Genomic DNA, 22272 nt, shown 5'->3' on the forward strand with positions numbered 1-22272 from the left:
TGTACAAAATCTGCATGTAGCAAATGATTACAGTACCCTGCACTGGACTGTGAATACATATGAAATGAACACTCAGAATTCAATTAAATCTTAACAGGTTCATTCCCATACTGGCTTTAAATACAAAGAATGGCAGCTCCACTACTTTTCTCATCTAGTTATCACCTTTCTTTTTCAAAGTATTGCACAACACTTCTTCAACATGGCTATTTAACCCTTACACAATGTCACTCTAAGAATTACTTTCTTGGAGATGTGCACTGTGACTTTCTGGAGATCTAATCCTGCAGTTCATGCAGGGACCTCAATTCTTACTGAAGCAAATCAGAGTGGAGGTGCTCCAAACTTTGGATGTCCTGGCTGTACAGGCTCATTTATAGTATAGTTAGAATTCCTAGCAGATTTCCCACTAACTTCAGAAAGAGCAAAATCAGATGCTGTGTTGGCTCCGTGCTGCAGCCTCACACAGCTTAATGGAACCAGTTCAGATTTTTCTCTACAGAAATTCACAACAGGCAACTTCCTCGGTACCAAAGCAAAGGGAAATCAACCTATAAAAATCACAGTAAAGTTTGAACCCAGAGAAGAAGAGCCAGAGAAGAAAATTCAATTACAATTTCAACTCCCTCCTATGGCTGTGCTTCATTCTTTCACAATTTCTTTTGTGTTGCTACTGTGTAGCATAGCTTTATACTCTTACCTAGCCATAGCGCCTAGTGACGCAGTACAGCTGTATTCTGTTACTTGACCTGCACCACGTGAGATGACTCTCTGCTTTGAAAAGCCTTGCAATATCTATGAGAATAGTGATGGATGAAGGGTGGCATTTAGTCCTAAATTTTTAAGGGCAAAATTTTGCCAACAGAGAACTGTACAACCAGCTCCCTTTGGATATACGCCAGCTTCTCCCTCTCAGGTGCAGAAGTGTAAATCTGACTGGCATCAGTCAGAGCTCCCAGCGCATATTGAAAGAAGTTTGGACCTTTTGAGCACTGAGCCCCTTCTAATCACTTTGGGGGGTTGTGGGTAATATTGTAGTACAGAGAGGAAAACATGCTATCCCACAGGCTGCTTGTGGATTGAGAACCAACTCCCCAAACCTCCCAGAGATTCATTAGTCTTAAAGCGCATCACTGTGGATTAGCTGATACACGCTAACACCTACACATGACGCACTGGGCACAGTTTGCAATCAAATGAAGATTATTTCAGACCAGTATTTATCATGCATGGCTTTAATTTTCAAATTAAAATTTAGATAGACACGGCAAACATTAGAGAAGGTGGCAAGGACTTTCACAGGTTTTGCCTTTGTATATTTGTATTTTAAAGCCACGTTGACTTTCTTGAAAATTCCATAGGGTACGCTTTGTCAACATTTTCATCTGTTTTCTCAAATTTCCACTTTTTTGCAGCCAAAGAAGGTCTACAGACCTCACTGTTTGATCCTTATGAGCAAACGCTCTCATGGGAATGCTGTTATTGCCATATGACTCCATTGAGGGTTTTTTTTTCCAAGCATGCTCATACTACGTAATTTATTTGTGAGATTCCTGCAATAAGGATCTTAGGGGAGCCACACAAAAAGCCTGGAAGTTGCAGAATGGATAAATACTTGGAAAACAAAGAAATACAGAAGCACTGAAGAGCTGTACAAAGGGAGGAAAGGTATCTATCTCTAAATGGGAAATGAGTATGTCCTAAAACCAGGCAACATCTATGTGTGAAAAAACATTACACATCAACCTACTGCAGATTTTTGTGTTAGTCTAGCATTGTGGCATCACAGGCTGAGGACCCCCTTTTCAAACCAGAAATACTTAAAGGACAAGTAAAAGGACTAGCTTAGTTCCTCAGATCTGTACAGTCTTAGACAAACTGTCATACTTTGTGCTTTACCTGCGGAAATCCAGAAGTGATCTTGTGGAAGCAGGAACCCTCTGATCATTCCAGCTGAGGAAGTGGAACTGTGTCACTGTGCGTGTCTCATTTGTCTGCAGGTTCTTCAGGTAGAAGCTCCTCACGAGGAAATCCTCGCACCAGATGTGCTCAGAGACAAGGTTTACCTACACCCCACAGGAAGGAACAAACGGAGATCAGCAATTTCAGTTGCAAGCCACATCTTCAGGATTGCAGGTGTAAGATGTCTGAAATGAAGGAATTGCATGAAAGTTTTACTTTTATTAGTAAATTGGCCAGTGCTGGGAAAATATTTTTGATTTAGCAGTCAATGTAGTTGTCAGGAAGGGTTTAGCTGCCACTGCTATTTTATTGAAAACATAAGAAAAATTCTTGACAGTCTTAATGCAAAAGGAAAAATCACGAAATTGAAACTTTATATTTTTATGTGAATACAAAAGACGCTGCCTGAAAATATGTTAGACTCCAGTTGCTTTCTACTCAGAAATGTCCACAATGCACTGCCCAGGCCACTCCCAGAGGTCTTAAAAATCTGCGCTGAATTCACATGAGGAGTGAAAAGTCAGTTTCTTCTGCTATGTAGAAAAATAAGCATTAAAAAATGCAGGTTATTTGCAGAGCTCATCTTTTCCGAAAACGAGTTTGTGAACATTTTAGTATAAACAACAGTATTTCTTCACATTTTCCTATTCTTCATATTTGGCATTGTTATCAATTTCCTCCTTTACTCAGCTGGACAACTGGAAAAATCTGATAGCCATTGTCAGTGTTACACTGCAACAAAATTGGTGATACGACATTTTGGGCTGGAAATGTAAAGCAGAAAATAAAAATATATAATTTCTTTTGTTGTGACTGAAGCAAGAGGTAAAAATAGACAGCATTAATTACTAAAGCTATACAGAGGCTTTTCTACAGAGATATACACATGGTTTTCCTAAGGCAAAATTCACCAGTTCTAAAAATACTATTTTCCTATAAAATATAAATACATGCTTTTATATTTCAACTACTTGCAAAACCATTTGAAAAACCAAATTATTGTCCTTTTTTTCATTGTTAATACTTTGCTCATAATTTATTAGATTTTATTCAGCTATTAAAACTGCACTTGTGTTTTCTGCAAATCTAAAACTACTTGAAGGCACACAAAGTGTATTTAAGAGCCCTCAGCTCGACCTCCAGGTTAGATCGGCTTAAACACCATTTTGTCCCACATGAAATCAATGAAATCAACCCGTACACTTACTGTCACGTTTACAACCAGATATTCTGTTTAGGTACCTCATAGATGTGGTAGAGGTTTGACCCTTCGTCTGGCCAATAGTGGTAGCACTGTTTGACTCCGTTTTCCACGAGGGGTGTCAGCATGACAATAACGACACAGCCGTTCTCCCAGACCATCTGCAGACAAAGAAAGACACCGTGGCCACATTGTGACTGCCTAATTACTGCGTGACATGTATAATTACTGCACTCAGACACACAATCAAAATTTATTCCATTCACAGGAAATTTATTTCATTTTCATTAGACACTTTTACTCTGCAGCTGCTTTCAAATCCCTGAATAAACTGGCACCATATTTTGCAGGAGTCCATGAAATATTAAAGAATTTCCCATGATTTCAGTTAGGGTCTTCCACAAAACCTCTCCTTGTTCCTGGTACGGTGTTCAGCTGCTTTTCTGTCAAACTTTCTGATCCACAAAGGGAATGCCGAATGATGCTTGCAGGACACACAGTTACTTGGGACTTGATATTTAATACTAAATTAGCACAGACCTACTAAAGTCACATGTGCTCAAACCTGTTTGTGTCCTCAACCCTGTGTCTTTCTACAGTTTGCCACGTAGCAAAAGCTATTGAAGTACGGCATTGCTGAAACAGTCATAAAAGTTGGATCTGAACAACAGTAATGAGCAAAAGGCAGGAAAAACCCAAACCAAATCTGTTCTTCCAGAAACATTTCAGATGAAGAAATCATCCCTCCAGGCAGACATTTATAAAAGATTTGTTGCAAATGGGCATTACTTTCTCTTTCTTCTTCCTTCTTTTTTCTTTCTTTTCTTCCATTTTTCCTTTTCCAAAAAAATCTTCCTTTTTTCCTTTTCCTTTCTCTTTTTTCCCCTTTTCCTTTTTCTTTTTCTATTTTCCTTTTTGTCTTTTTCTTGTTCTCCTTCTCCTTTCTCTTTATTGTTTTTGTTCTCTCTCCTCTTCTCTTTTCTAGCTCTTTTTTCCCCTTTTACTTTCCTTTTTTTTTTGTTTCCTTTTTTTTCTGGAGGTAGAAGGAAAGTCCAACTCCTGCTGCAGATGGTGCACTCAGTGTACAGGTACAGCAGGAACAGAGGAAAACAGTATTTCTTCACTACCAGCATGATTGCTTAATAATTTAGACCAGGCACAGAGTAGGATACAGGAATCCAGCACATCCCCAACTAATGGATTTGTGGATACCTTCCACAAACAGCAAACAAGCAAAGATGCTCTGGTCTGGCGTATCTCTGTTCCAAACACAGCCCATGGCTGAACAAAAAGGCTCCTATGAATTAATACCAAGCAGCATAATCACTAAAAACTGTTATTATTACGCTGTACATTGATGTTATATTTGCATACAACTTTCATTGTCTTTTTGCTAGCATATAAAATTACTGAATGAAGAGAAAACTGCTCTTTTTGTGAAGGGTTATGTTTATTTCACAGAAATATTTATAAGCAACTGTATTGACATGTAAATTTTGTAAACAAAAAAGGCCTTTGTCTAAACTGTGCAAAGATGAGAAGATACATTCAATTCAAGGATTATTTTTTTTTAATTACATATCAAATAAAAAGGTTTCCCATTCATGGATAATGATGTTGTCTTCTCTTTTAAGAATAGCTTGCATGTAGAGAAACAAATTACATTTTTCTTCCTTTTTTTTTTTCATTTTGCAACATAATTAAAACAACTTTTAAAACCGGCTTAGAATTATTTAGAGAAATGAATCTAGGGTTTGCAGAGAACAGCGTTATTTCAATTTGAACAGAAGTGGGGGAAAAAATTACAGTTGAATGTAAGGAATAAAAATAATCTTCCTTACCTTCTTTATTTTTTTCCTTTAAAAAGGTTTTTAAATAAAAAAAATGTCTGTAATCCACTTACCCTTCTGTTAGAAACTCATAATGCCACAAAATCAGCTAAAATACTTTAAATTGAGGGATAATTTATTTTACAGACAGACGTAGATTTATCATTTATATCTTTTTTGTACTGCATTTGTTTTAGGCCGCAGCTGGGAACCTTCTTTGTATGTAAGGAAGATGATACAGATCTCATTCATTCTAACATAGTTTCACCTTTTCTAGTCAGCAATTGGACTAAGATAAGAATTTAAAACACGCATTTTACTTTAAAACTAGCCCCACTAAATCAGTACTTTCATCACATAACGATTTAATGTGCCTCTAGAAGGTATAGAAGCTCATTGAAGCCATTACGAAAATGAGGAGAAACACAGTTTTTATGAGTGTAATAAAAATACAATGATCTAGACCATAAACTAATCATCTACCACTCTGCTTGTGCCACCCAAGTGTAACATTATAAAAGCCCACTCATTTAGAGAGGAATCCTTACAGTTTGGCAACCCTGTTCATTGGTTCAAAGATACAGCATTTCATTACGGAGGGGCTGTCTGCATCTCTGAAGATTTCATTAAGCATAAATCCAAATGAAAGTTAATTTAAACAAACAATTTCAAAGCTACTCTGGGGTATAATATTTCTTTTAGGTCATTGTGTGAAAATGTGGAAGTCAAATCTACTAAATCAAGAAGGCAATACAATCTAGTGCCATCATCCCTGTTACAAGCAATTGTCACTGCATCTCCTGTGCTTACCATTGAGATGGGATTTTCACTAAGACTCACAGCCTGTGACTGGAGGACTACAGCATTTTCTTTGTTTCCTTGATAACTTAAATATTGGACCATTAGGCTGGTACTCCTATGTAATGCAGAAAGGCAGTCTATGGCGTTTTATACTGTCGCCTGTTCACCACCCCATCTTTAACTTGGTGATGAGTTTTTCAAAAGCTCTCCCAACACTTAACACTTTGCTGTGTGCAGTGTCCAGACATGGCCGTGTATTAGAAAGTGGCCCTGAAGAGTGTGTCATTGCAACAAAGGAACAGGTAGCACAGACCTACTCTGCATAATCCCAGTACAGTCTTTGGAGAAGCACATCTGGATATCAAAGAGACATTTCAGCTGGGCTTGGAGAATAAAGGAGGAGGCTCAGTTGCAAATTCACAGTAATTCATGTAATTCTGAACTTTGTATGCTTGCACAATAGAAAGTAAGTCAATGCACGTGATACCAGAATAAAGAGAATATCAGGTCCTTAGGGCAGAGGTTTTTCTCTTTAGGTAGAGCTCAGCAAAATTATGCCTTATTTGCCTAAGTGTCTATGAAAAGTAAATATATTTTTATATATATTATATAATATATACATATATATTTATAATATATAAAACTAAACTTGTTTAGATTACTTAGCAGGGGCAGTTTCTGGTTTGTAATTTATGGTAATACTTTCAGGAGAAGAAGAAATGTTCAATGGAGTCTTCTGAATGGAAGTTATAAAGTCTGAGTTACGCACAGGTGCTCACTACAGAGCTCACAATGCATGCTTTGCTGAAAAAGGAAGACAGTGTGTAATTTTGTGCGACGTCTACCTGCAGCCTGCACCATTCTCAAAACATTTCTTGGACAAGAATAACACCATCCCAGTCCCATTTATTGAAAATTAAAGGCTGAATCCTGCAACCCAAAGATGAGCGGTGTGTCTGACATCCACAGGATTCCCTGTTGATGAAATCCACCATGTGTAGAGACCTCATGCTGTGGTACCCAGCATGCCAGTCTCTTACAAAGGACTTCCACATTGGGATGAAATATATTTAGTACAAATTACTTGCAAAGGAGCACAGAACTGCTCGTTTTTTTCAAGTAAGGAGAAAAATAAAGTCACAAATAGGATAATCAGCATTACAACACTGCCATAAATCTGATAAAACACCAGTTTTTGAAAGCTTATATTTTAAAATGTCCTTCTTTGCTAGCTTGTAAAAAAATGGTTAATATGAATCCCTTTGGTTTTTTTCAGACACTTCATCATTTTGAAGCTTCTTCTTATAACAAATGATCCTACCCAAACCCCTTTTTCAGTAATTTTCTTCCTTATTTTTGTGATGGGGAAATAACAAAACACGTGCTCTGACCAGACACTCTTCTTTTGATGGGGACTGGTGAAGAACTTTCTACAAAGTAATGATAAAAGCAGAAAGTAGATATTCAGTTAAATCCAGCCTATAACAGGCTAATTATACCAGCTGCTTTCTGGGAGAGACCTCCAGCAAACTAAAGAATTCACCTTTTCAGTCTTTTAGGCAAATGCAACTATCTGGAAAAGCAGACAAACAAGCAAATGAACCCCAAATAATTTCTAATGATAATTAAAACTCAGCATGAATAAACAACTTCTAAAACAACAACAAAGCAAGGATCAGATAATCATCCCATTACATATCTTGAAAATAAGTAACTCAACTGTGACTTCTTTAAAGTTCTCCACTGGAAATAGGAAACACTGTATTGAACAGACACAATCAGAAAATGGTATTTTCTGCAATATTTTAAAACCAAACCCCAATGTCTTAATGGGTAATAAAAAAAGAGTTATCTTTTAACTGGAAAAAAAAGGGGGGAGGGGGATTAGATTTTTGTTATCAACTAGAACTTCACAATGTATGCCAGTCAAAAAGCAACCTTTTCTGCGAAGAATTTGGTTGAAAATGACTTATCATTTTGACATGTAATGGGTCAAATCTGTCAAGGTCAGAATTGCCATTTGCAATGTCATAGCTGTGCCAGACAGCTAAACAAAGCTATAAGTTGAAAAATTAGCAATCAACAATCTGTATTTAATTACAAAAAAATCTGACTCTAGCAGTTGAAAAGATGGCTTCAGAGAGCACCTCATATAAATACATGGTCGTTAAACTGCCTCCATATGTTATATCCCTGCTGCTGCAGCAACACTTGTTTGGAAGTCAATGGGAATTGCAAACTCAAGATGACTGTATGTGTAGCAATAACTTCTGCTTTCTCAGAGGGACATAAACTGCTCTTATTCTTCTCAGCAGACTCCTAACTCAAGCCTCATTATTAAATAATTTAAATATGAACACTATTTAGTATTGCAGTGCTGACAAAATCACATTAAGGAGGAAAAGTCCACCAAAAATGCCTGTAATTAGCTTTTCACGTTGGTACTGGAAAGGTGGAACCTAAACAATAAACAATAAACGGATAGAAATTTTAAAAGGACCACTTCTAAGTACTTCTCCAACCAGAGCCGTAATTAGAAATGAGCATGGTAAATGCACACTCCTTTACTGAACGTCTATGGAATTCCTAATGCTATATTTATTTCACATGGCTTGACAAGTTACTAGAGCTCTAGGGGCTACTGTTCGGTGCCTCTCTCTCCCTTGCTGTTTTTCTTTTATTAAATTAAAATATGCATATTTTAAACATTGAATTGCTTTGTGTCGCTTTTCATCTGCTCTTCTTTCTGAAGGTGAGAACTGATTAGACATGCAGGAAGTCCCATTCCAGGCAAGGAAAATAAAACCTGGGAATCAAGACTGCTTGAAATCACTGTGTTCTGCACAGAACAAAATGCAGAAGAATAATTTAGTCTGTAAATTAATTTCAGTACTCATAAAACATGCTGAACTGGGAGCACAGAAACCAGCAATTAGAGCAGGGAAGGGTTTGGTACAGTTGTTCCTACTCAGCCCATGGGCTTGGAACACCGATTTTACAGGGACACTCATTCAGCCCACCAGGATTTGCCCTTGGAGATCACTGATGACTAATCTTTTTTACACAGCAAACAATCAACTGACAGGATTTTGTATTTCTTTTGTTGAATTCCAAAACTGGAAGAGAGAAGCAAGTGTTGTCAGACATGCAAAGATTTACGTCTTCAAGACTGCAACTCGGGAACAGGGTTCTTAATAGGGTGGTATGACCTGGGAGGAAAACAGTGGTCAGTTTTTGAACTAGTGTTGATAATCTACTCCTGAATATGAGTAGAGAAAAAATATTCTAAAATAGCATTAGATCTAGAAATGCAGGACTGGGGGCAACAAAAAGCAAATGGCAACCCAACTCCCTGGCTCATATTAGGGCTCTGGTCTTACTCTTGGGACTCCTTCTGCACTTTACATTTAATAATCTTGCAGTAAAAGTGGAAAATACTCAAAGGAGCAGAGATGAGATGTTCCCACTTTCTATAACCACAATAGTGCAAACCTCTACTCCAGTGGGCTTTCTTTTTGTTTGTCAGCAAAAGATGCCCAGCTTTAATAGGAAGGTTGAAGAGCATTTCCAATTTCAAGACTATTTCATGTATTGCAGAATAGTGGAGGAAAGATGAGGTAATGAAAAGCATGGGTTTGATTCAGAACATGTAGGATAAAGCTCTTTTTTACTTCCTAGAGGAGCATCCTAATCACAAAGGGGCAGCACCTGCCATCTGCCTTCCTGGTCAGTGCTGTTTATGAGTGGTGTCTGCTCTGTCATCCTTGCCAGACTGGAGCCCTACAGGGACTAAGGCATCTGGGGAACTATCTAGCCTGAGATACAGACCTATTCAGGCAAAAGACAGAATTTTCTGGTCCAGACTATAAGTGTTGATTATATTTGTTGTAGGTGCTTTGAACCTTATTGGACATCTGCAAAATGAGGAAAATCATATTTCTCAACTCCTTCTATAGAAGTTATATTATGTTCATATACTTATTAATTATGTTGGTCATAGAGGGAGGACATCACAGAAATAAACCAAATATTTTCAAAAATATATATGTGATTTCATTTTCTAAGGCAATTAAAGCATATCCTCTTAAGTCACTTAGCGGGAACTGCCTGATCCCTCCCTCTATTTCATTTAATACAGTAAAATAAAAAAACAATGAAAATGCATTTCCCTCCAAACAGGGAGAGGCGAAAGAAGAGCAAGTGTGAGTAGATTTATGAAAGCAAGGCATAATGTAGGGTATTTTCCAGAGAGAAAAATTATGGCCTTCTACAGAAATGTCCATTTGGAGATGATGAACCCTAGCAGATATGCAATTTATAAAACTGGCATAATTAAGAACAATTTTTCAGTGCAAGGACAGTTAGTTTTAAATTTCCTAACTCCTAGGAATAGTTTCTTGCGTATTATCATCTCTGCTTCTCAGAATACGTTGCAAGTTAAGACATGTACTTGATGTCAAATACTTCATGGAATTATAACCCAGCACATGCGGAAAATAATAAAATTTTATGCCTCCAGAATTATTCACAACATGGAACTCCTGCTGCGAAAACTTGTTATAGATCAGAAATGTTCTACATCCTCTTTCTTTTGAATTATGTTCAAAGAGATGTTGAATTTTAATAGCGTTATGTGAAAGAGCTGAGTGAAATCTCACTGAAGCTGCTGGACAAAATCATCACCTTTCATTCAAGATAAATGTAAGAAACAAGCAAACTCTTTTATGGAGCCTGATAACTGAAATTACAGAAGTTATCATCAAAACCAAGAGAAACGTGAAGCATATGGACCCATAAGTTTCTCTAGAAACTGATATGCTTAATGCAGGGAGAGAGGCATTAATCAAGGCAAGATGATTAATCCAGATAAGCAGCAAAAATGTGTAAAAGAAATAAAGAAACCCGCAGCACAGCTCAACAAACTACCATTGTGATCTGGTAGAAGAAAAGCTGAAAAAGAGATTGGGGGTAAAACACTGGGTGAATGAGATTTGGAAAAAAGAATTTATTGTCTGTTATTTGATTCTGTCTTTGTTCGAGGAAATAAAACTCTGTACTTTCTTTGTAAATAAAATGGAACTATATCAAAGCAAAACCCTATCCTGAGGATGAATTCTCTTTCCAGCTGAGAAGAAAACAACCCACAGACCTGGCAAATTGTTTAACCACTCAGGTAAAAATGGATTAATACCATGTGAGGAGAGGCATCCAGTTTTCAAGAAAGGGAATTGTGAGGTGGAATTCCCACTGAACCAAAATAGAATCAACGAAGGAGGTATCTCTCGGAAATAGTAATTGGTAAAAGAGATGAAAACAAGACTAGATGAAATTAAAGGAAGACTTAAATCAGCTGGAAGCTTTTCAAAATTAATTAAAGTAGTAGCTGGAAAATTTCCAGAGCGGTCTAAGAGATGACATGCAGGCAGAGATGAAATCTCGGCTTGAGCCGCAAACAGAGTATCCAGACAGATTAGGAAGCCCTGTGGCAAAACAGATCAATGAAGTGACTGACAACACGACTCCTGCAGGCTAAAAAGTTTTCAAAGAAATAAGTAAGCCAGGAAAGTTGGAACTAACTTGGCACTTGTTGACTTAGAGGAGCTATACCAAAAATAGAAGGAGCTGGAGAAGTAAACTGGAGGGACACAGACAGCTGTGGAAGTCTGATGCCTGGAAGTGGTCTTACACCATTAGAAATGCCAGAGTAAGTCTCTTGCCTTTTTTATCATTACAATTTTTCCAAAATATACAATATTGAGTACCATTTGAAAATGACTATTATACAGGAGTTTGGACTACCTTCAGCTCAAAGACTGCATCTTTGCAAGAAAAACTTCCATCAAGTTGATCTCTCTCAGGTCAACAGGAAAACTCAAATAGAAAGGTGTACAGAAAATGTTGAGTCTAATGGCCAGCTCTAGTGGCTCAAGTTAGATGGTACTCAGGAACAAAACCTGCTCTTCTTCCTCACCTTATCAAAAAAAGACATAATTTTTCAAGAAGTGGTCACTTGTGAGATGATTGAAACTGGTCCCCCTCTAGTTCCATAGTGGTACTAGGCATGAATCTGCTCATCAGAAGTATGAATGCTAAACAAGATGAGCCTGGACAAAGCATCATCCATGTTTTAAGAAAAAGCTTTGCCCATTTTGGGACAGAGAAGACCCTGAGCTAACCATGATCTTTGTTCAGATCTGGGCGATTTGAAAACAGTAAATGGGAATTTGATTGCTAAGTGTCTAATAGCACTTGCACAAAAATACTGGGCACTGGATCAACATAACAGGTTTTAGAGAGGCTTGCCAATAAAACTAGAAAAAAAGATTATCCAAAACTACATCATCTGTTTGATCTTAAATAGAGATAATGGATGTAACCACATGATCATGTAGATGACAGAGATGAAGAGAAGCAGGCACTGCGGAGCAGCGTTAGAGCTCTAGGTTCCTTTCGGAAGAAGCTTCCTCCAAATATATCTATAGCTTTCTCCCCTGCCAACAGACATTTGGTCCACTAGACCACTGAACAGTTGGTCTAAAGTAAAACCTACAAAGTAACTACTGTGACTTACTAGTGGGCTACACTGCTTGCTAATGTAGACATAGTCACTTATAGGTGGAAGAATCTAATGCAAGTTTAAGGGAAAATAGGTTTAGAATTTGTGTCTCTGGAATTTGAGCATGAAATCCAGACAGTCAGGACAAATCAGGAGCAGTTTGGATTTCATTACGGATATCAGCTGTGTAAATGGCAAGAAAGCTGTCTTATGCCTTCAAGTAATATGCATGCTTTTTAGACAAGTGTTTTCTAGAAATCAGCTTGAAATGTCTACAGGAGTGGAAACAATAACAATTTCTTGGTGGGGTAGCCTGGGGCTTTAGCCACTTCAAGATAAAATGGAGTGGCAGGTGTGCACCATGCAACTAGGCTTTTGAGAATCTTATCAGCTAAGACTGAAAAAATAGCAATATTATCTACTAAATATTGCCATAGAAGGTGATGCCAAGCTCCAAGAGTTTCTGTTGAACTTGCTAGAGCATGACATTGTGCATTTAGGCAAGGAACAGCAGAATAGTCCTAGGTCTCTCTGGAGTCTGTCACTCTTCTCACTATCAGTCAGAAAACTGCTTCACTGAGCACACAAAAGGGAAAAAAAGCAACAGCTGGTATTAAGCGGAGGAGGGAGAGGGAGGAGAACCACTGAGAAGATGTACCAGGAATGAATAACTGAATCTTTAAACAATCCCTGGTGGCAGCACCATGTTCTTTATAAACGACACAAAAAAATGTATTCAAGTAAACATCAAAGGATTCTGCCCTGACAGGAGTTAATACTCTATTTTCCATAGCAAGTGCAGGTTTCCCATGCTTTACCTTTAAATAGGTACAATTAGGTCAAAAATGACAGAAACTTTGCTCCTGCATCTGGGCATAAAGCACAACAACTTCAAGCCATGGCTTTTGACTTGCACAATGGACTTACTACATGTCAGTGGTTATGGATGCAAGGAGTTAATCTCTCTTGGCCTGCTTGTTACACCTGGTTGATACCCTAGGCCACATGAAAAGCTTGGGACAGTAACAGGCACATTGACGTGTGATCTGCAGGAAGTTTGAGAAAAGTGTGTGATAGATCAATCTGATACAGGTAGATTGAAGTGACAGTCATCATAAAAATAAATGTAAGAAAAAAAAACTTTTCTATGGAACCTAACAGAAGAAACAATAAAAGAATATCACATCAAAAATGGACACATAGCCTCACTTGAGCAGATGCTGAACCATGGCTGCCAAATGGTTTCTGTGGAGATGTTTACAGCAAATCTGGTGGGGAGATGGAGTGAACTTTCATTGCTGGATAACTGGGAGGAAAAACAGCTAAAAAGAGCAGAAGGAAAGTGAAGGAGAGTGCAGACTCTACACTCACAAATAGCATGAAGACAGAAAGTCGAGAAGAGACCTTTTGAGTACCAAAGGATATTTGGAAGGAATATGATTGGATCACAGAAATAACATTCCAGTTCTAGTCTCTGCCTATGCAAACAGGTTGCCCAACTGTTCAGATTAGAATGGGAGAAGAACAAAATATATTCTTCATACTATGTTTGCATGATTAATTCTGACTTCTGCGTCAGCAGAAATGCTCGTACAAAGTGTGGTTTTTTAAATGCCTCTAAAAATGAGAATATCTATTTTTTCAACATGTAGAGGTGCAGTTACAGATAAAAATAAACAAAATACAAATACACAAATATGCAAAAATATACAATTAAAAAACCTGGGCCTTAGGAATTATATGATTACAGAACAGCTAACATGGTATTGGATTTTGCATGTTTAACTTAAGAAACACATTTTCATGTATCATGCCTGTTACAAGGAATTCACCTGCCAAGCAAAAAAATATAAATCAGTGTTCTCAGTTGTGTCTAATTACCAAATAATGAAGAAAAAACCCACAAGTTACTTGAAAATTTAAGCCAGACCAACAACTCAACTCACTTCAAGCAGAAAACATTTGCTCTGCATTTCTAAGAAGCAGTTCCAAAATATCTCAGACTGAGCATTTAAATATCCAGGCACCCACAATCAAACAAACTTTTTGAAAATGTCCTGATTCTTCATCAGAAACAGTAGGAAATTGTGACATGAAAAACACCTTCACTAGGGATCAGTTAACACTTTCTAATCATAGACCAAGCGATGCAGATGGAGACAGATGATGATTTCAACTGATGCAAGCTCCTAGAATACAAGGGCACTTCAGAAATTTGTACATAGTTACTCTTTACCTTCAGAACAAGTGTTTCTGAACTCATGATGCAAAACAAAAGATAAAAACATATGTTCGTGTTGATGATAAGCCTCAGTTGGCCTCCTCCCCAAACATCCTCAGTAAGCTTTCAGGCACACTTACAAAGGAATAACTAACGCAGCATATCTGTCACACAATTGCACACACCTAGCCTGGTGGAGTGCATATGTCTAAATCTTAGAGCTGCACGAGCACATAAAAAACCTGCATGCAAAGTAAGCTCATATTTGTGCATCACTAACTACTGCCTTTAGCCCCAATCCTGCAAATAATTATGCACCTACTTCAATTTATGTGGCAGGATCTTAACTCAGCCTTTAACTCAGCTACCTTTGGTAGGGAAAATACATAAGAATTTAAGCATTTTGGGGAACTGGGACATGTGAGAAGTAGATTTCAATGGAAAAATTCATGGCACATAGTGTTAGGTCCTTTTTGATCTGGAGAATGACAATGACTTCTGGCTACACTCTTAAGAAGGTCAGGCCCTCTGAAAATCATCCAGTCCTTGGCTGTAATTTAATTATGGAGACCTGGCACTAAAATATGAATACTTTGGCCTGAGGCTTTCAATATAAATTCCAGATCAACTATTCTTTACAGGGTTTGTCATATACATAAATGGCTTGAATATCATAGAATCATAAAATCGTTTAGGTTGGAAAAGACCTTTAAGATCATCAAGTTCAACTGTTAACCCAGCACTGCCAAGTCCACCACTAAACCATGTTCCCAAGCACCACATCTAAACATCTTTTAAATATCTCCAGGGATGGTGGCCACGGCCCAAGGGACAAATACTTTTTCTTGCTTGTCTTAGATCTCGAAACTCCTCACAGGAGAGATAATTTTGGGGTTTGTTTTGATTTACTTTTAAGTTCTCTGACAAAAAACCATTTTGCAATCTGTGGCACTCAGTTTCCCTTCAGAAAAATAATGCACTGCGCCAAACAGCTTTGACGTAGTGTGGGGTACTAGATCTACAGCATCACCACAGCTTCTCATCCTGATCACCCTAGGTTTTAAAAAGACATTTGAACAAAGGTTTTTCCACCTATTGTGACTCAAACACAATATATTTTTATACACCTTACATTTCTAGAAGCACAGGAAAACATTTGACTTGTAACTTAAATTCAGTTTTCAAAGAGCTGTTTAACTTACCTGCCAGAAGTCAGCGACAGTAGCAGGAAGAGGGCCCTGGGTGGCAACATATGCAGGGTTTCGGGGGTCATGGTCCATCTGGAATAAGGAAAGAGAACACAGACTGGGTTTATTTAAAAGAAAATCCCTTGCTGTGTTAGAGACTTCTAGCATGTGAGCACCAAAACATGGGACTTCCTGAAGGACTGTCATGGCCCCGCAAGCAAAGAAATTTAGTTCTATTTATAAGCTCAGAGAAGAACTTTTTCCACAAAAGACTAATGCTTTTGTGGAAAAAGATAGATGACTATCGGCACACATGATGAGCAATATCCTATGTCCTCAATATGGAGCACAAGATCATTTATGGTGGTTGACAAAGGCATTTATTTGAGATCAGTACTTGTGGTTTCATAGCAACCTAAGAGCCATTTGAAACATTTTTCTACACTGAGTGTTAAGAATGCTCCACACATCTAAATATGTTCTCCATTTCCACCATGCCAGTCAAGGGCACATGTAACTGAAAACCAGCAAAAAATGGGGAACACATTCAGTTTCTGGCTTTTTCTGGTTAGCTGATTTATCTAAATGCATGGATTTGGCCTCAATAGAGGAAGTTCTGCTTAAAGACCTTAATTATTACATTTAATTCAAGGAGCAGAAAATTCACTGAGCAGAAAAAATAAAGAATCTATGAAACAAAGCCATCAAGAGTAAATAGGATTAGTGTGTTACAATGAATGTTTTTGAACTGATGGGTGGTTTTCTTGGTTCTAAACCTTAGGACCCATTCTGCTGAAAAAGAAGATCTGCTGATAGGATTAAAACCCAAACAAACTCATTCTAACTCTGAACTGGGCAAGACAAAACTTTGAACATAAAGAAAAGAGACCCGGTTCAGCTCTCAGATGTGTGGGTGTGACTCGGTGACACTGAAGTTGGCAAGAGTTAATTTATACTTATGTAGCTGAAGTAAGAATTTGTCTTAATACATGATTCTGTTCTATAAGTAAAGATCTGAATAAGAATGAATGTGAGTCACATTTGCATTAACAGGCATCTACTGAATTTATTCATAGCCTATCAAAATTTTCAGTGATGGTACATGTCAGCATAAAAGAAGGCACCTCATAATTATATGCAACATAAAAGAGGGAAGAACCATAAAAGAACAGATGTAAGTTATTCTAACAGAACAACAATATGATGAATGTTGCAAAAAGGAAGAGAACACTTCTATGTTTCTAATTTTCTGATGTATAATTAAGCTGGACTTAATATTAAAATTCTCCATGACAACACAACACAGGTAAAATGAAGTTACTGAATCCATTTAGAATAAAAGCTTACTTGTGATTCACCACCCATAGTTATAAAAAACCTAGACCAGGATGTCTATAATACCATCATTTTATTCTGAGCTTCATTGAGATGCTTCTCTTATCAGCAAATAACTCTTCACAACAAGCAATTGCTCACAACAAATTTCAAGCTTGCTTTCTTTGCCTTTTGACAAAAGCTATTCTGATAGCAGGACATTTACTACTGTGGATATTTTAAGATGAGGGAAAAACTAGCTTTCTTCAGAAGCAGTATTAGTGAAAAAACCTTAAGAATGATTTCAAAATGGGCAACTGTTTTGGTTTTTTGTTTCGTTTTCTTTTTTTTTTTTTTTTTTGGTAAGAATTGAGACACTGAACTAAACACATCTGAAAACAACAGCAAATGTGATTAAATGAAGTCAGGTTTCAAGTATTTTTTTGCTCAATTACGGATGAAATCGTTTCTGTTGTTGTTTTGTTTTGAATCCCACAGAGATCTATAGGATTTAATCATGTGCTTAAATGTTTTCCTATGCTGGAACTAAAAATCTTAGCTTAGAAAAATCGATCTGCACTGAGGAGGACTTGCTACACCCACTGGAAACTGTTGTAGGCTGCACCCACTTGAAAATGATGTCACTTGACTAACAGGCGAGTGCCTGACTTGGAAATGTAACCGACAGTGACGACACCAAACTTTCTAAAAAATAATAATTTATTTTGAATTTCTTCTTCTACTAAATTATTTTGTATGTAGACATGCCAGAAAACAAAGGCAGAAGAAAATGAGGATGATGCAAATAGCGCTGTCATGGGAGGAAATACTTCTCAACATTCAGCTGATAAATCAGGAACAGGCCAATCTTGGCATTTCAGCATTAATCAACCTCTGTCACAAAGGTGCTGTTGGAACGTGGCAAACATTACAATAAGCACAGAGTAGTGAAGTGTATCAGCAGTTTAACAATAATTCAAAAGACAATTACAATTATTACATTCCAAGCACATTGTGTTGCACAGAAAACAATTATGAGCAGAAACTCTTCTTGCTTGAAGCAAATAGAAGATGGCAGAAAGCCCTATCACACTATTAAATTATCTTTAACTGAACAAAAATACGAGCAAAGATTAAACTAATTAAATGAAATTCCTGGTTTCATCAATTTTCTATTATATGTACTGTTTTAAAGGCCACATATTTCAAGAAAAGTGCGAAAAATCACTACTCTGGTCACATTCAATTGAATGTGAGTAGGTGACTGCAAGGAATGATTATTGAATGTTTTTGTTATGTTCTTTTTTACTCTCTCAAGTTCACCAAGAACACTAAGGGCATCTTAATCTATCAAAGTTAACAAAAGTTTGAATAAAGAAATAGAGTCAGTAATAGGTTTTAAACTAACTAATCAAGGATCAAGTAACAGGCTTTTTTCTATGTCAGTAGTCATTATCTTCTTTCAAGGATCCCTCAGATTTCTCATTTCACGAAAATAAAACAGAAAATTTATTCTCCAGAGAAGAACAGATAACAGCAGGCTCTATACTATCAAGTATTAAAACAAAAATTGACTGTTTGCTAACATTTTACATCAGAACAACCTTCAGAAATCACCCTAATAGTAATTGTTCAAAAAGAACAAGATTTTTCCGTCTATGTCTCCATCAAAGCACAAAGTTCACAAGGATTACATCAGAACTGGATCGAACAGCCATTTTGGAAAGAAAAAGCTGCAATTATTACAACTATTCTACTATGGTGGAATTCTCATTTTCTGCTGCAGTACAACAAAGGCAAGTCTGGTGATAATGTTTCAATCTATTTTTCCATGATTTTGTATTCGGGAAAGAAAGGGATCAAGGATTACTATAACTGACCATGCAATTGACTGTAGTGATTCAGTCATCTCCAACATCAAAAGCAAATGGAAACAAAAAGGAGGAGCACTCAGATTTTTTGTTGGAAAAGAAAAACTACAGAAAACTTTAGTGGCACCAGTTATGTTTTTCTACAGGGCTTTGTAATATAAGCTGACTTACAGTATCTTAAAGTAGGAAAATATATAAAGAACACAATATCGCAACTAGTTGCACCTTTGTTAGATTAATATCAGACAAAAATTCCACCTTTGCTTTACTAGCGAATAAAAGCTTCTCCCTTAGTTTCTGCTTCAAGAGTTCTAGAATCCAGTTGCCTTATCCTAGGATTTTGCAAGGATTCCCTGAAGAACTCTGAATTTTGTTGAGTTTTTAGATAGACATCAGGCTGCTGCATGATTTCACTGTAATGCTGATGAAATATAGAAAAATCAATACATTCTGAAAGTAAATCGTCAGATTTATTGTATTTGGACTAGAGACTGGTACATGTAGATTCTTGTTAAGTAGTCTTCTAAAACTGTAAACTGAAGTAAAAGTGTCAATAGGCATCAATGACCATTTTGAAATCTCATGTAAATGATACAACGGTTCATTCCTGCCATTTACCTTCCCTCTCAGCTTGTCAGATCTTTAGTTTCCACACAGAAAGATGCTGAGTGAGATATGGTCTCAGTCTAACATATTTACCTTGATCTAAATCCTCCAAGTCCAGATGAAATATTCCTAAATCATATGTGATGAGAATGCAACCCAGTGTAGACCAAATATGACAGAAATAAAGTTGAACTCTAATTACCACCTTAAAAATACATATAGATTCAAGGTACTGGGTAGTTTCCAGTTTAATGTGCTTATAATACAAAAAAAACACCAATAACCTTTGGTGCATATATTTATTAGAGTATACACAGCCTCTAAAAGTAGGAAAGTATATTTGTTTTTGTAAAAGAAAGCATATCCAGTGAATGCAGATGAACTTTGTAATCAAATTCATCTCAGCATTAAAATTAAAAAGGTAGACTAGTCCTCAGCTTCCTGTTTGAATTAAAATTTAAACCAATTTTTAAATCCTTCCTTTAAAACCCCTAATGGAATGAAAGAAGTAAATCTGGTTGTGAATGCCATTATGAATTTCAGAGTCTATTCTTGGTGATGAAATTTGTATGCTGTGTTTGAACAAACTGTCATGCTAATGACATTCCTCAGTCTGGTGTCTTCAATAATAAGCAAACTGAGTTTTTAAATGTAGTTGATGGGATTTTTTCTCTCTCAGACACCCTATGAGGAAAAACAGAATTCCCATTTACTTTCATGACCTCTGATTTAAAAGCAAAGATTGCACATTATTTACTACTGGATGATTTTCCTGAAATTTAATGAGGACTAAGTACAAATATGACAGAAGTAATTATCACAGTTTTATTCTGCACAGTCAGGGTCTTCTTGTGCTGTAATTGCAAGCCTTTCATTCAGCTGCCGATAGCAGAGTTATTATCATAGTACTTTATGTTATTTCAGAGAGGAGGGAAACAGATTTCTACCTCACTTCTACCCTGCAAATTTATCCTGAGGACTCATTTTGCCTGGCCTTGCACTGCAGTGAAATTAAAGACCTACGGGAAGAACTTGGACTAAATCTTTGCTGATTCTCCTCACCCGCTCCCAGCCGTGTTGAGGCCATCAATCTAACCCCAGTTTTCACAACATATTGGAGAGAAAGGAGGTCTTGAGGGGAATAGCATATTTTAAAAGGAAGAAACATGTGGGCAGGTGGCCAGCTCATTGTCTAGCACACGGATTTTTTTATGGTGTACTGCTGCACTCATTTAGACTTAAGTTCAGGTTGAGTGAGCCCCAGCTGGAGACTGGACCACTGACCCAGAAGCTGGAGATACCCAGTGACATCTACACGACTGGAAGCCTCCCTTTCTAAAGCTCAAATATAATTACTTTATTTTACACTCTCCCCCTACCAGACAGCTCACACATGCAGGGAGGAAAAAGCCTCTTCCAGTCAGATCAGACCGTACTGATCCTGTGCTATTAATGCCCATCTTGCAGCTCACTACAATGCTCACTCCTACCGCAAGCACTGCAAGGCAAAAAAATGCACCAGGAACATCATTGTATCGACATGATAATTACTGAGGTTATTTAAGTTGAAAGGCAGCTGTCCGAAGGAAAGAAGTGGTAGGATTTTTGCAAGAGTGATTAAAGGCAGACTTACTGGGACTCCATGTCCACTGTACACTTACAAAGACGCTGATTAAATGTGTATCTGCTAATAGAAAAGATCTCAAATAAACAGCAGCTGTATGTCTAGCTCAGGCTGCAACAGCTGGACAGCCACAGCAAATACTGCAGAATCAAGTTCCCAGTATAATAGAAGTAGGCTTCTGAGGTGGAGAAAACACAGACTGAATGTCTCTTCCACTTCTACACTCTACCTCATTATACAAAAATGATACCAGATTAACAATTATGTTCGCACTAACCTGAAGAGATTTAGTTTATTTTGAAATGAAACAGTTTGCAGGAAATTCCAAACTATGGGCTTTCAAAGTGGTGATTTCCTCCTACCAGCCTCCCACTGCATCACCTTCAGGAAACACACATTTTACCTAATGCTTTCAAGATAACAAAATGACTATTGACTTAGTAAAATGGACTCACAAAACCCTCTGTAGCTCTCTAGCCTTCAAATAACAGGTCATCTACAGAAATGTGAGCTGTGGCACTCCTTCCCACATAGTAAGGTCCCTATCCTACCATGAAGAAGAGGAACTCAAGAGTTTATCTTATGTTTTCATGGCTATGCGAGATACTGGCTGCTTGTCCCAGTTCAATGAAACACTTGTGCACCCACTTACCTCTGTGCATAGAAATATTTCTGTAAGAGATATGAAGGCAACCATAAGAACTTTTGCTTCATCAGTGTGGCTTGGTTTGTTGAGCAAAACTTTGAAGCTGGGAAAGCTACAAAAATAAAATACTTTCTAACTTTGCAGAAGAAAATACCCTTATTAAATGCTGGATGGAAAGGCAAGATTGCAACCCCTTGTAAAACCATTAGAGCTAAAGCTGTAGAAGCAGAGACAGTCTGCCTGCATTAGCTTCAGACGTCCTGACAAAGCAAATCTCTTTACAGTTATGTTAATGGGATATCTTGGTCCTGTCTCTCCACCCCCCACTACTTAATCTAGTACTTTTCTCTTCAGTGTAGTTAAGGGAATAGATACACTATAACCCAGAATTATAATTGCAACAGGCATATACACACATGTAAGTATTTACCCCTTCCTCAACTAAATTTGTGTA

The 22272-nt window shown here is 37.3% G+C and overlaps 1 protein-coding gene across 1 annotated transcript in view; it reads right to left on the minus strand.

Annotated features, from left to right (window-relative positions):
• PTPRN2 (protein tyrosine phosphatase receptor type N2) overlaps window positions 1–22272 on the minus strand; it is a 590472-nt gene that overhangs the window by 34030 nt on the left and 534170 nt on the right. Inside the window, exons 17-19 of the mRNA XM_030483611.1 lie at window positions 15773–15850; window positions 3205–3324; window positions 1900–2066 (exon numbers count right to left, since the gene is read on the minus strand). Of these exons, the coding sequence (XP_030339471.1) occupies window positions 1900–2066; window positions 3205–3324; window positions 15773–15850 (365 nt within the window). The remainder of the gene's footprint in view (window positions 1–1899; window positions 2067–3204; window positions 3325–15772; window positions 15851–22272) is intronic.

This window comes from Strigops habroptila, chromosome 1 (assembly GCF_004027225.2).
Source record: "Strigops habroptila isolate Jane chromosome 1, bStrHab1.2.pri, whole genome shotgun sequence".
NCBI classification, from domain to species: domain Eukaryota; kingdom Metazoa; phylum Chordata; class Aves; order Psittaciformes; family Psittacidae; genus Strigops; species Strigops habroptila.